This window comes from Lepisosteus oculatus, chromosome 11, assembly GCF_040954835.1.
Source record: "Lepisosteus oculatus isolate fLepOcu1 chromosome 11, fLepOcu1.hap2, whole genome shotgun sequence".
NCBI classification, from domain to species: domain Eukaryota; kingdom Metazoa; phylum Chordata; class Actinopteri; order Semionotiformes; family Lepisosteidae; genus Lepisosteus; species Lepisosteus oculatus.
The window spans coordinates 22796875-22811069 of record NC_090706.1 but is presented as its reverse complement, the minus strand read 5'-3'; the positions used below and the strand labels follow the sequence as shown (position 1 = coordinate 22811069).

Here is a 14195-nt window from a genome sequence, read left to right as displayed (position 1 = left end):
GTGTCAGTACTGCACTGCTTGATTAGCTCTGACATGGATGTGAGCATTCTGCTAACCCTTTTCCTTTCTTTTAGATCAACAATCCTGGGCAAGACATGAGAACAACACTGCAGAAAATTCTTGAAGAAAAGTATATGTTCTTTGCACTAAACAGACTGTGAAGGAACCTAGCTGGTACTTAGGTACTTGTATTATAAGTATGATGAACAGGATTCATCATGCCACCAAACAAGGAAAAATGTACAGAGCTGTACAGTACAAGAAAATACTAAGGATTTGAGATGCCCTTACAAAGTGTTAGAATGTTTTTGCTCTTTGTTCTAAATCTTGAACTGGGACCAGACTTATCAGATGTATATATAGTGAACTTTTTCATTGCTGTTGTTGCTCTTGCTGTTGTTTATATTCATCATCTTTGAAATGTGCTGATTTACCTTGCAAAAGCAATCATTTGCTTTTAGTTTTTTTTCTCCCCTAGATGATGGTGTGAGTCTTGTTAATGTACTATACATTATTGACTAACTTTGATAGTTGGGGTGCTATTTTGCCCTTTCTGTGGGCCTGGGCACCAAACTGCCCTTCTGAAACAGAGTCTTGAATCTAAACTGTGAAAGCACCCCCATTCTCACTGTAGCCAGACATTCTGTAAACAATTCACTTGTCTGCTGAAAAAGCCCTCCAATAATAAGGATTTATAATTAATAATCTATAATGAACTGTATTAAACCATTGTGTGCTCAAAATTCCTATACCATTTACTACTGCTGTACTACAAGCTTAATCTTGGAAAACATTTTAGGGCTGCTCTATGTTAAACTATGATCTAGTAAACTACAATAATTACTACTACAGAGTATGTTGCCTTGCAAAAAAGGTAGAGAATATCTCTAAATAGCAGGTTTGACCTTCACCAGTAGCAATTATAGAACCCACTTAATGTTCTGAGAAACAAAAATCTTATAAAATGTATTACCATGTTTTGCCTGAGAGCAACTTTGAGGTCACTTTGAACAGCACCACCTTCTTTTCCCATTAATTTCTTGGGAAACAGCCTTAACAAATCATTTCAGATACTGTTTAGGCCAACATACATCATGTGGCAAACATTAATATTATAGCAGGAACAAATAATAGAAGCATGTAATTCAGAGAAACAAAAACTCACCTCAAGAAAACAAGTAAATGCAGGTGATGTAGCCAGCTTCAAAATAATCAGGATTTGATTTAGTGTAATCCAGAACATCATGTTGCATTATTTTAATTTGTATTTTAGTTTCCTCCTTTTTTATTGTTTCTATCATCTGATAAGTGTATCTTCCATTTCAAATCCCTATCATTTGATCCAAAAAAATGGCCCCAAAGTTAGATGAGCCATGCTACTCTCTGCTGTGGTTTTGGGTCACCTGCTTCTCATGTGATACTCTTCACTCTTCACAAGATCCATTTATGGAGAGTAAACTATTAGTGTCAGGTCCTCCATTGGGAAAAAGAGAGAAGTTACTGAAACAGGAGCACTTCCAATCATGGGAAGATTCTAATAGACTGATATTCAGTTGTGTGCTCTATCTTTGAGAATTCTGTAATACACAGATGTACTTTTAAAAATATTTTAGCACTCTTGTAGCATGCTGAGAGATATGGGCATTGTACTTTTCTAGTGTAACACTGAAGATGAAAGATCTCTCCCAGGTAGCTGTGTTTTAGTAATGGTTTTTAACATTTGGGTAAATGTGAATGGCTCTCCTTCCTTAAGAACATTTATAAGAGCTAGTTGATGGAAACAAGGTGATATCATTAAAAAGCATGTAAAAGACTTTCTTCTCAAAAGAATTTGCATAATATATATACAACATATGTTCATTTGTGCTGGAAACAAAAAATGTTTTGAAATGATTCTTGGACACAGTTTGCTGTGACCTCTAATGTCCTCTGCACTTGAACTTTATTGTTGCTACTGTATGGATGATTGCTGAGCTGTATTAATTTTATTTTGGTGTATTTGAAATCTTGTGGAAAGGGAACAACGTGTTTATTTTTAAAAAAGAAAAATGTGTTTTTGTTAAATTTGCCATTGTAAGAATGCAGCACAAGAGTGGTGTTTGTCTGTCATACTTACTTCATCTTAAGTATTATTACATTTCTTTTGTAATTGAATCATTGAGGATTATGTTATTAATTTTTAAAGCTGTAATTATTAACTAGCCTTTAGTTATTTCTTGCTGTGGGGGATGTGGGTAAAAAAAGAAGACACGACATTGTGCAGACATTTGTCTTGCACAGTATAAATACTGCAAACCATTTTGTGCATATCTACTGTAGGTCTTTTGTGTTTTTGACTTTTGAAAGTTATCTATAATAGTTTAACCCAGTAGTTCCCAACACGCAGGAACACCCACATCTGTGAGTTTTCTCTCCAGATGAGATCAGAAATTTGGAAAGGTGGAAACATATTTACAAATATGCCCCAAATGGAAAACAGAAATCTATTAGTTTGTGACCAAGAACTCAAGCTGGAGAATTAACAATACCATATAGTGTTACTCCTGAATATGGTTTGAAAACCACTGGGTGTCAGAGGTTGTTGGCTGATGTAGTAGATTAGAAGATATGCATACAGCAGAGTCCCAGATGGGCATTTTTAAAATGTTGCTGTATTAAAGAGAGAAGAACAATGCAACCTTTTTATCTATGTAAAAAGGATGTTGATCAGAAACCTTGTCTCATTAATCAATTAAAAAGCTTTGCTTCAGAACACAAAAACTCAGATTCCCAATTTCACTGTGTTGCTCTACAGCTCACAATTATTGCACATCATCCTTATGAAGTTAAAAATGGTTAACCTTTGCATTTGTACAGTCAGAGTATCCTGTCAACATCCTTCTTACAGAGGTGGCACCCAACTCTACCAGACTGAAATAAATGAAATTCCTCATTAGTTGTTCAAGTCAACAATTTTCCTGGAATGCAAACAACAGAAAATGCGGCATTTGTAGAAAAGTGATTACAAGATTGTTAACTTTGAGAGATAGCATTCATTATGATGTTTACAGAAGATGTGTCTGGCTTTTTCTTTTTTTGTGTGTTGTTTTTTCTTGTTTTGTTTTCTGTCTTGATTGGAAGACTACAGCAATCATCTTTCCTTTCCTCTCAAGTGTTTACTAGGAGATCTGTGTAAAGGTGTGAGGTGGTAGACAGTGGTGGTAGTTGTGATGTGGAACACAGGGCTAAATACAGGGTCTTTACTTCTTTTCTAAATTACAGCCATAAACATTTTTTCTTTTGTAAATCTGCCTAACATATCTAAGATGACATACTATATCTGTATCAGTGAAAGAATAATGTTTCAGGATGAAAGCTGCACAAATATGACTATGTGGACATAGCTATCCCCTTACACCAATATTCATGTGAGCATTTTTTATACTTATAGGATAATAAGTTGAGTATTATACTAATCAGTTTATCTCTCTGGAACAAAACATGAAATTAGTTGTTTCTTAGGTGTTGTTTGACTCCCATCCCAGTTTTATAATAACAGGCACCAGTTGTCTTTCACTTACTGTAGAGGCATTTAACAACCAACCATTGGGTGTAAAAAGACAGAGGAAAATCTGAAAATGTTTTTAATATCCATGGCTTATGGGAACAATGATTTCTTTATCGAAAAAACACAGGCTAATCTGATCTGAGCTGAGGGGCAGAGGAAGTTGGAATGTGCCTGGGTATGATGGTGCATGTATGATTATGCATGTGAGTGTGATTATGTGAGTGTGCAGCATGCATCTGGCAGTGATACTCACATGGTGCCTGCTGTTTGTACCTGTGCTTTCCTTATGTGTGGCACCTCTAGTTGCCCTGCTACAGGTCCTAAACTGAACCTAAACTGTACTCTGGTCACAAGCTAAGTAACCTCTTGCCTCCTTTTGACCTTAAATTAAGAATTTTGAATGATAACAGATTAGCTGCTATTTGAATTTTTTATTGGACTCTCTCGTTTTTTAACTTACAGGAAAGGCCTAACATCAAAAACTCTTTCTAAAATGAAAACTCTAGAGACTTTAAGGTTATTCTGTAATCAAATCTGAGTTCTCTGTTTATTACTCACAAACTACACAATCCAAAGAGATTTTAAGATTTCTATGGTGAGTCACATATACTGTATAGGGTGTATAAAGGAGAATAGGTACGTAATAGAAAACCTAATTCCATATAGGAAATTTTAGTGCTTCACTGTCTTTGATTTTCTAAACCATTATTTAACCAGATATGTCTATTGAAAACAAATTTTAATTATACTGATAATCAACAGAATGCTCATCTATACAGCAGAGCTCTTACTGGGCCAATGTGAATAAAGTACTTTGATCAAAAGTACAGCAGCATCACACACAGGATCTGAACCCAAGACCTCAAGTCTAGAGTCCTAACAACTCCTCCATGCTACTGCCACTCCATAATGTTAATAAAGAATTAATTCATGTAGATGCATAATCAATACATGGTTATCCCTATTCACAAAGAATGAACATATTTTGTTGCTTGCTCTGCAATTTTGAAATTTATTTTTTATTAGCTTGATAAACTGTATTTTCCAGTTGGTAGACCATTGGTTTTGGTTTAGGGTACAGATCATCTCATATTTAAGTGCCCTGGTGGCACTATGACATTGAAAAAGTCTGTTGTCCATAAAAATAGATAAACTATTTGAACAAAACATAGAAATGTGTCCATAGTATTGTTGTTGTTTTTTAAATATTTTAAGGGAACATTTCACAAGAAAAAATGGTCCCTGATGCTTTGTGAATAGGTACTGCTGTGATGTTTGTGTGACTGTATTGTTTTTTTGTATATTTTTTTAGTTCATTTGCTTCTTATTTAGACCCCAATCCATCCCGGACAATTCCTGCCTCTGCTGTTATCTTTCAACACTGCTTCAACTGATGTTTTCGTGTTTATAATTTGTATATTGACTGTGTAATTTATACTGTGTTTTAACAGTTTGCCTGAGATGTCACTAATTTATAATTACTTTTTTGTAAAGTGAGTGCTCAAAATTGTCTATGAAATAAAATACAAATTGAAACCCTGTATTATTTTTCATTTTATTTGTGTGCGCTCTTCCTCTTGCTTGTATTGTGTGGTGAGTTAATGTCATTCTTTACATGATTATACTCACTTGAGATGGCTATGATGACTTTATTTTTCTTCTTAATCAGGAATGAATTCCATATAAAGGCATTTTCACTGGAAGCTGTGCACATTTTTATTGTACTTGGACCATTAATTAGTTACATGAAAAAGTTCACTTCTTGTGATTCTTAGCCTTGCAACCCAACTCTTTCCACAGGCTAAATTTGAGTGAAGCTTTGGGGACTACATTCTCTGCAGCTGGAAATGACTTCTTGTATTCCACAGTTACTAAAAAATATTTCTAGCTACTTTCAGCTTTAATAAATACTGTTTAAAACTCAAATAGATGCTCAGATTCAGGAGCATTCCTATTTTAGGTTTCCCATTATTCAAGATTTATTTTAGACGTTCCTTGTATTTGATATTATTAGGCAAGCATAAAATTAATAAAATAGCAATTGTAGCCATCAATCCTTATCAACACATCTCAAAAGTCACACAAGATAAGTAGAGAATGCAGATTGTGAGCTTCTCAGGCAGTAGCTTTAGTTTATTAGCATAAGGATTATAGGCTTCAAAGAAGTGACTGAAATCATGTCTTTTTTTTTCTTCACACTCTTAAAACTGCTGGCATTCTGAGCCTTTGCAGCTTGAGAATTTAACACCAGATAGGTTTAGTTTGACAAAAGAGCCATTAAAATTGTGAGAATAAAGGTCCTGTGTCAACCAAGATGATGGCCTGACATACAGTATATACTGTATATATTTAAATATATATTTAACAAACTTTCAAAATCTTATTGTTAGGAACTATCACAATTGAATTCAAATTCACACTTGCTACAGTTAATAAAGCTTTTAAAATCTGCACATTAAAAAATGATAAATCTACTTCTGTCCCTGCAATGGCAATGGAATAGTGGCCTATCACCCTAACTACTCCTGCTCAAAGATGTGAGGTTTAAGTTTGGCCAGTTAACCTTGGATATTATAAGACCTGGTCATTGTTTAATAGTAGTATCACCAGGATTAACATACAGTATGTGAAAAAAGTACCTGAGAATGTGTCAGGTTCAGAATGACTCAGAATGGCTTTATTATTGATGTCCAAAATGTCCAAAGCTTCAACAGGAGGACACTAGCTCCTGTTGGTTTATCCCTATTTAAACTCTAATGTTTATAAACCATATTCAACAAATTAAGTCAAAACATATTGATTATCTTTTCCCTGTGCATACCATTAGCATCTGATATCCAATTGTTCCTATATAAAATAGTGTCTTTTGGCCACCATTTTGTTCTCACACCTCAAACTGCCACTGGTATTGGAAACCACTACACCTCAGGAATTTCTGTGATCATTTCTGTTGTTCACAGCAATGCATGAAGGCTGTTTAAGCAACCTGTTCCTGTTCAAGGCCTGTTTGGCCAGTTACTACAACTCAGTTACTATATGGCAAAATGGCTTCCGTGGTTAAAGCATAAATCACAATGGCCCCTTGGCTGCTTTTTTTTGGCAACATTAAAATGATTATTGTTTCAGAACTGGAATACTACACTGATTCACTTGGAATTTTGGTTTAACAGCTTAAGAACTGAAACTTGGCAGTTGCAGTAGTACTTAATGCCCACATCACGTGATCACATAGTGACCTAAATGAATCCCCTAATGATGGCACCTCGTATTTAAAAATGAACGGCCTATAAACTACACATTTTGTCGTTATAACACTAGCATTTTTAAAACTTTTTACTGCACTTCTCACTGACTGTATTTACTGTTGTGTATTATTCTAAAATTTCGTTACACTGTGCTGTATTGGCTGTATTTGTAAGACCCAAACTGTTCTTTACTCGTCTGAATATTCGATACGAGAAAAAAAGAGTGAAAAATTTCTACGGAAGGTCAATGTAAGAAACTGCATGTCCCATAGACCTATGCTGTGAAAGCAGAATAAGGGATTGTGACGTCTGAATACGTGACGTAATTAAATAATCTTGGTATTTTTTCCGAGGAAAGTTCTCGGTGGTCACCATTTTGAGGCTGGTGTTTGAAGGGTTGAGAGTGTTTGAATCAGGTTAATGGTTCCGTCGAGGTCTTGAAAATATTCAGCGTTACTACTTTTCAGGGAGATCACGTATTATTTTAGTTTTTACCAGAGGTAAGCATATTGTAGAGGTTTTTAGTGGATGACTTAGTGTATATTTTTTTTCCTTTCACGGATACAAATATAGGCCGGGGGGGTTTAATGGCGAATTGTTTATAATTTGGACTTGATAATAGATTTTTTCCACGATGTTTTTAAAGTGCAGAATTGTATTTTGGGTTAGTTGAACTTAAGATATCTGCATTTATTTAATTGAAAACCGTACAATAACCAAATAAAATTACCGTGCATCGCTACCTCTGTTGGTTTTCCGTAACAACAAAGCCAAGATGGAGGATACTTGAGCGAAGCCCAGGATAAGAACAGCAATCGTATAAATGAAAGAGCTGCACACATCTCGTCGATGTATATGTGCTTATCGGGGCCCTGCACAATTGATTTGAGTTGTCGATACATCGTTTATAGTGTAGTTGCGTACTGGGTCACTGTATTTTTGCGTGCATGTCTCTTCGTGGTTTTATTTCTCTAATGTTACAAGTCATGATGACGCAGACTAACGGAATTATTATGCGCTTCGTGTTGTATTGACACGTAAAGGTACGAAGTCTGTATCATGGATGTTATACGGAAATGTTAATTTAAACTTTACATCGAAGGTAGTTTATTGTAAACTAAGGTTCAATTCTATAGTTGAAAATTGAAGATTGCATGTTGTTGACGCGACAAGGGCATACAGCGCGCACTTATGAAAAGACACCTTTGCATAACCTTCAGCTGTTTTTTTTAAGCGAGTATTTTCTTTGTTGGAAGCGAGGAGACATGGTTTAGGTTGCCTTCGGGGTTGGCTGTTGACAGTAAACGACGTGAATTTTTGAGACGGTTCTGCCGGTTTTCCGAGTAGTTGTGCAGCGAGAATAGCGACTCGGAATGGAAGCCTGTTGGGTAAACAGCTATGGCTACGGGGAGATTTTGTAATGCCGTGTTACAAAATCTTTAATTTCTCAGATTGTTGAATTTGGACGGAGACCGTTTCTTGGTTTGCAGATGCGTAACTCCAAGCGAGTGCATTCTCCGGGGTGCTGGATCAGAGACGATAGCTGGGAGGAGAAGTACAGCAGCTGTAAGCGGAGGAAGCGATCGCACAGCAGCGAGAGGGAGAACAGACCGAGCAGGCACAACCGCCATCATAAAACCTCAGAAGGGTGAGTAGGCGTCATGTAATGGCTGACTGTTCTCGTCTGACTGGATTGTTAACAGTGCATACTGCACCCATGTATTCAAGTATTGCGATTGGCATAAACAATCGCTTCCTTCTTAATTACCGACTGGCGAGGAAAGTGAATGTGATAATTGTTTTAGATGTGATCGGCTCAGACGGCGCGAGTGGAAAACTTCAGCAGATGGGATTGATAAGAATGAGAATTAGTGAGCTAGGTAAAAAGCATAGGTCATTTGTAAATAGGTCTGTTCAAGCTTGGTTTCAGGAGGCTGCAATGCTTTTTATGCATTACCCCCCAAAATAGATGTGAACAAAAGCAGTACACTGTCAGAGGCAATTACAAATAAGAACAGTTAATTTTTCAAAATGTTTTTGCTTTTTTCCCCATTTATTTTAACGGAGTTGGAGTAATAATAATAATTCCTTACACTTATATAGCACTTTTCTGGACACTCCACTCAAAGCGCTTTACAGGTAATGGGGACTCCCCTCCACAGTCACCAATGTGCAGCATCCACCTGGATGATGTGACGGCAGCCATAGTGCGCCAGAACGCTCACCACACATCAGCTATCAGTGGGGAGGAGAGCAGAGTAATGTAGCCAGTTCATAGAGGGGGATTATTAGGAGGCCATGATTGGTAAGGGCCAATGGGAAATTTGGCCAGGATGCCAGGGTTACATCCCTACTCTTTTTGAGAAATGCCCTGGGATTTTTAATGACCACAGAGAGTCGGCGCCTCGGTTTTGCGTCTCAACCGAAGGACGGCGCCTGTTTACAGTATAGTATCCCCATCACTATACTGGGGCATTAGGACCCAGATGGACTGCAGGCTGAGCGCCCCCTGTTGGCCCAACTAACACTTCTTCCAGCCGCAACCTTAGTTTTTCCCAGGAGGTCTCCCATTAATATCATGTAAGCAGGAAGTGCAGTATAGCTGAAGAGGAAATGGGGGTCCAGGAAATATTTAGCTCAGGCTTAATATAGATGTCCTATTTCTGCCCTTTCAGGGGCTTTAACAGGATGAAGCTGTGGCAAAACAAGTTTAGACATCTCAGACTGTCTAGTACAAGTGTTGGTAACATACTGAGTTAGTATATTATATAAAATCGCAGAAAGGCAGATCAGAGAGCAGGTTGATATGAAATGAGTCAGAATGAAAGTGGTAAATGTAATTGTTCAAGGTTGATTAGGCACAAGGTTAGTTGAGCTTAAAAATCCAAACTGAGCAGTTCAGTGATATGAAGTCTGACTCATGAAATACCTGTTTCTTGAAAAAACAATACTGTTTGACTTTTTTAAAATGTAAATATTTTGTGTTAAATGAGTTACTGATGTAAAAAAATAATACTTCTTTGTTTTCCCTACAGGCATTACTTGGAGTCAAAAAGCTTGAATGAAAAGCTGGACTGTAAGGACAGGAGAGGTCGTAGGTGCAGTAATGACGTCTCTTCAGGTTATGACAATGGGCATTTAAAGGACAGAGACTGGCACCATTACAGCAAGTCCTCAGGCCACAGTGGAAGAAGCAGGAGAAGCAGCCGTCCCTATAGGCGAAGGGGAAGAGAGAGCTTCTCTGCCTATCGTTCCTATTCGGTATGAACATTTTTAGCTTGTCTGTTGTATGTTCAGTCTCTGGTTTAGATGAATGGATTTTTGTCTTCTGCATATAAAGGCTCCATCTTGTGTATCTTAGGTGTTTTAAAAAGTTGAATCCAAGAGAATGCATGTCTGCAATATTGTACAATATGAATATTGGAATTAATATTGTACCTTTAGAGCATATATCCTGTTATGCTGGGCTTTGTGATTATTTGTGAGATACTTATAATGTTTAGCTGTTGAATTAATGTAATGAACTAGGAGCCTTCACTGGTCCTAGAATGTCAGAATAATCAACTGTATTGAGTGATTGTAGGGGGAATGAGGTTTAAAAACGCATTTGGGATTTAGCTTCTCATGGAGAAATGAAAAGGGAAGACCATTTGTTTATTAAAGTAAACTTGTGAATGTCTCCTCATGAAAAATCCTTATTTAAGAGAATTTACAATGAAGATCTCCATCTCAGAAGAAGCATAACTGTTTAAAATGCATAAAACGCATAACTGTGTAAAATGAAATTGTTTTGATGCTTGTGTTACCATGCCATTTTGAGAATTATCTGAAAATTTGTTGCCATGTCTTTCTTCTGTAACACAAACTATGTGGCCCTGTGCATTTCTGGGGGATGAATTTGAAATTGCTCCTGCCAACCTCCCGTGGCCTGGCGCGTTATCTGAATGCCTGAATATCTCCCCGCTGAATGAATGAATGGCGCGTTCTGCCCTGAATTCACTCTGGTTTATGATGTTGCGGCCTGGTTGACCTATCCAGAGGAGTCATCGCAGGAAAAGATCCAGGAGTTTTGAGGATGATGAGGAGGGTCACCTGATCTATCACAGTGGAGACGTGCTAAGAGCAAGATGTATAGAATATTTTTGTACCAATTTTTTACTTTTCGGAAAAATGTTAGCGTAGGATAAAGTGGGGGGTTTGATAGGGATTTGTTTAAAAATGTTTATTTACGTTCTTTGAATAAATGCTTTTCTAGTATTAACAATATTATAGCTAACCTAATTGTTTGTCTACTGCAGAAACACTTTTTGTTAAGGCTTCAACAATCATGTAATGCTAAATACTTAAGCAAAAATAGTCATTAGCAAACTGAAAAGAATGCTAGTATAACATACTTTTAATAGTCCTTTTGATGATGTGATTACAAATAGTTTTGCTAGATGACACTAACTATTATGTTTTATCCCTTTAGATGAAATTGTGTGCACTTTAGGAGAAGGAGCCTTTGGAAAAGTCGTTGAATGCATTGATCATGAGAAGTAAGTAATTTCACTGTTGCATTGATGTGATTGTTGTAGACTGTATACTTTAATATGGCATAATTTAATATTCCATGTTAGGTTTTTAAACTGTTTTTTGGAGACCTAAGTGTTCTATACAAGCCTGATATTTGCTGGTTTCCCAATGGTCCCTCATTTTTATTTTTTGTTGACTGTTTTGTGCGTATTCTTGTTGCAGAGGGGGTGCTCGTGTAGCACTGAAGATTATAAAAAATTTTGATCGATATCGGGAAGCAGCAGTATCTGAAGTTGAAGTGTTGGAGCAGATAAATTCTCTTGACTGTGACAGAAAATAGTAAGTTTCCACTGTTAAATATCTGTCATCTTGCGTCCTTTTTTGTACTTCCATGAATTCATGATGGTTTTTTTTTTGTTACAGTGCTTGTGTAAGAATGCTGGATTGGTTTGATCACCATGGCCATATTTGTATAGTGTTTGAATTGCTGGGACTGAGCACCTATGACTTCTTGAAGGAAAATGGCTTTATGCCATTTCCAATGGACCAGATCAGAGAGATGACATACCAGATTTTCAGAGCTGTCCGCTGTGAGTATTTTACACTACAGTGAATAATTTATCCAAGTTGTTCACATTTTTATTTTGAAAACCTATTCACAGTTGGGGGCCAGGGGTGTTTCTTGTATAATATATAAAGTTGGGTGTTGCCTTTCTTTTTTAGTTATACATCGGAGCAAGCTCACTCACACTGACCTGAAGCCAGAGAATATTCTTTTTGTGAATTCTGATTATTACATGGAGTACAATCCCAGAATGGTAAGTCTCTGTTTTGGTAGCCTAGTGTTGTTTCAAAGAAGATGGGGTAGTGTTCTTATTTCATTTATTATTGTTTCAGAAACGTGATGAAAGAACCCTGAAGAATCCTGATGTGAAAGTTGTGGATTTTGGTAATGCAACGTATGACCATGAGCACCACACGTCAGTGGTGTCAACCAGGCACTACAGAGCCCCTGAGGTCATTCTTGGTAAGTGACAGATCATTACAAAATAGTTAACTGTACCTTTGGGGTCCTATCATTTCAAAACTTTTTTCCCCCAAATACAGCCTTATTACATTTATTTCATTTGAATGCTTTATTATAGTAATTTATTGTAAGATTTAAAGCCTTCACCTGATAATTATTGGTATGAGGTCTTTAAAGTATTTAAAATAGCTGTAAAGTAAGAGTCCTGTTTTGTTTTTTCTAGAACTGGGATGGAATCAGGCTTGTGATGTCTGGAGTCTTGGTTGCATTTTAATTGAATATTATCTTGGATTAACTCTGTTTCAGGTGAGTTATGTAAGTTAAAGTACAACAGTTCTTGAATTTAGATACATTTATCTTGTAGCAGTGATAGCTGTTCTTAAAGGAAGTATTTATACTTGTGTTCTGTTACAGACACATGACAGCAAGGAACACCTTGCTATGATGGAGAGAGTACTGGGACCAATACCAACGCACATGTTGCAGAAAACTAGGTGAGGTCTTTGAATTGGGATCTAACATTCCACAGTTAGTGTTTTGGAGAGCTTTGTCCAACTCGGAAAGAAAGGTTTGTTAGAACACTTTTGTTCTCTTAAGTTAAGACATGCTGCAGCATCTGTTCTGTCACGTGGAAGGGGGAAATTAACTTATTCGGGTAGTTTTTCTGAATTAAATACTGATGCATTTTTCCTTTTTTTTTAAAGGAAGCGAAGATATGTACATCATGACAGACTTGATTGGGATGAGCACAGTTCTGCAGGCAGATATGTTAGGAAGCATTGCAGGCCTCTTAAGGTAAGAACTTCTTTTTGTAGGTTTTGGTTTGCATGGTGATGCGTGGTGTCTGGAGTTCTATAGTTGGTATGTTGAAGATGGTGTATAATTAAATTTTTCCCTTCCTTTCTTTCAGCAATACATGGCTTCTAAAAGTTTAGAGCATGAACAGCTTTTTGATCTGATTGGTAAAATGCTGGAATATGATTTTTCAAAAAGAATTTCCCTGGACCAAGCACTGAAACATCCCTTTTTTGACCCCATAAGGAAGGGAAAGAGGAAGTAAAGTCTGTACTGAAATATCCAACATTATACATTCTCCAGGAGAGACTTCAGTGGACTGCATCAGTCTGCCACACAGTGATCACTGTTATGTTGTTATTGTTAACTTACTGTGTATAAATATTTAATGCTGTAATTGGTTAAGCTTTTTAATTTTTCCCTTGTTTTACATCTAAAGTAGGTTTGTACCTTTTTGAAGTATGAATTTCACAATAAATGCAAATGAGCTGCCTAATCTTCATTTGTTTTTATTTTGAAATGAGTTAAGTTTTCAGCATAGGATGTTTTTGAAATTTGATTTCCAGTTGGAACTTTATTATGAATAAATTTTCCAGTGACATTCTGTTCTGCGGTGCACGATGGCATTCTTCTTGCCATACACTTTGGTAAAGTTGGACAGGCAGTTGAGTCTTTTTAAAACTTACCCACCCACAACATATTTCCATTAAACATAGTTCAGTCCTGACATTTTCTTGACACTGCAGCAGTAGAATACCCAGCTGAATATTTACTAACTAGTATTTTATCCAGGATTTGCTATTAAACTACATTGGTGTAAAATTCTGGAGGAGGTCATAAAAGTGCTTGAAAATCTCGTTTAAATTAACATTAGGCAGGGATCTTTCCACATAGTTGCTTAAAACCCACTTCGTCACACTAGACCAGTGGTTCTCAAACTGTGGTACACGTACCGGCAGTGGTACGCCAAATGACCCTGGAACTGTGTCGTGTGCGCTGAAAAATCGGGACGGGTTTTCATATTTTGTGTTTTAATACGTGTCGAATACGCAGCCTACGTACTACG

The 14195-nt window shown here is 36.8% G+C and overlaps 2 protein-coding genes across 6 annotated transcripts in view; both read left to right on the top strand.

Annotated features, from left to right (window-relative positions):
- Window positions 1–5088, top strand: part of LOC102690939 (ras-GEF domain-containing family member 1C) — a 49561-nt gene extending 44473 nt beyond the window's left edge. For all 3 annotated transcript variants that reach the window (XM_015349613.2, XM_015349612.2, XM_006631768.3), the window contains one exon: window positions 75–5088. In XM_015349613.2, coding sequence (XP_015205099.2) covers window positions 75–99 — 25 coding nt within the window. In that variant the 3' untranslated portion in view covers window positions 100–5088. The remainder of the gene's footprint in view (window positions 1–74) is intronic.
- A 2065-nt stretch (window positions 5089–7153) lies between these two features.
- On the top strand, window positions 7154–13625 carry clk4b (CDC-like kinase 4b). 3 transcript variants are annotated; one of them, XM_006631842.3, is made up of 13 exons: window positions 7154–7292; window positions 8283–8440; window positions 9828–10053; window positions 10831–10921; window positions 11264–11330; window positions 11530–11646; window positions 11731–11897; window positions 12031–12125; window positions 12205–12334; window positions 12558–12640; window positions 12749–12828; window positions 13039–13129; window positions 13245–13625. In XM_006631842.3, exons 2-13 carry the CDS (start codon window positions 8283–8285, stop codon window positions 13392–13394), a joined length of 1455 nt encoding a protein of 484 aa, XP_006631905.1. In that variant the 5' UTR covers window positions 7154–7292; the 3' UTR covers window positions 13395–13625. The 3 variants fall into 3 exon arrangements, with proteins under 3 accessions (XP_006631905.1, XP_015205091.1, XP_015205092.1); XM_015349605.2 differs by having other exon boundaries at window positions 12558–12649; XM_015349606.2 differs by having other exon boundaries at window positions 8244–8440; window positions 12558–12649.
- Window positions 13626–14195: the final 570 nt, after the last annotated feature.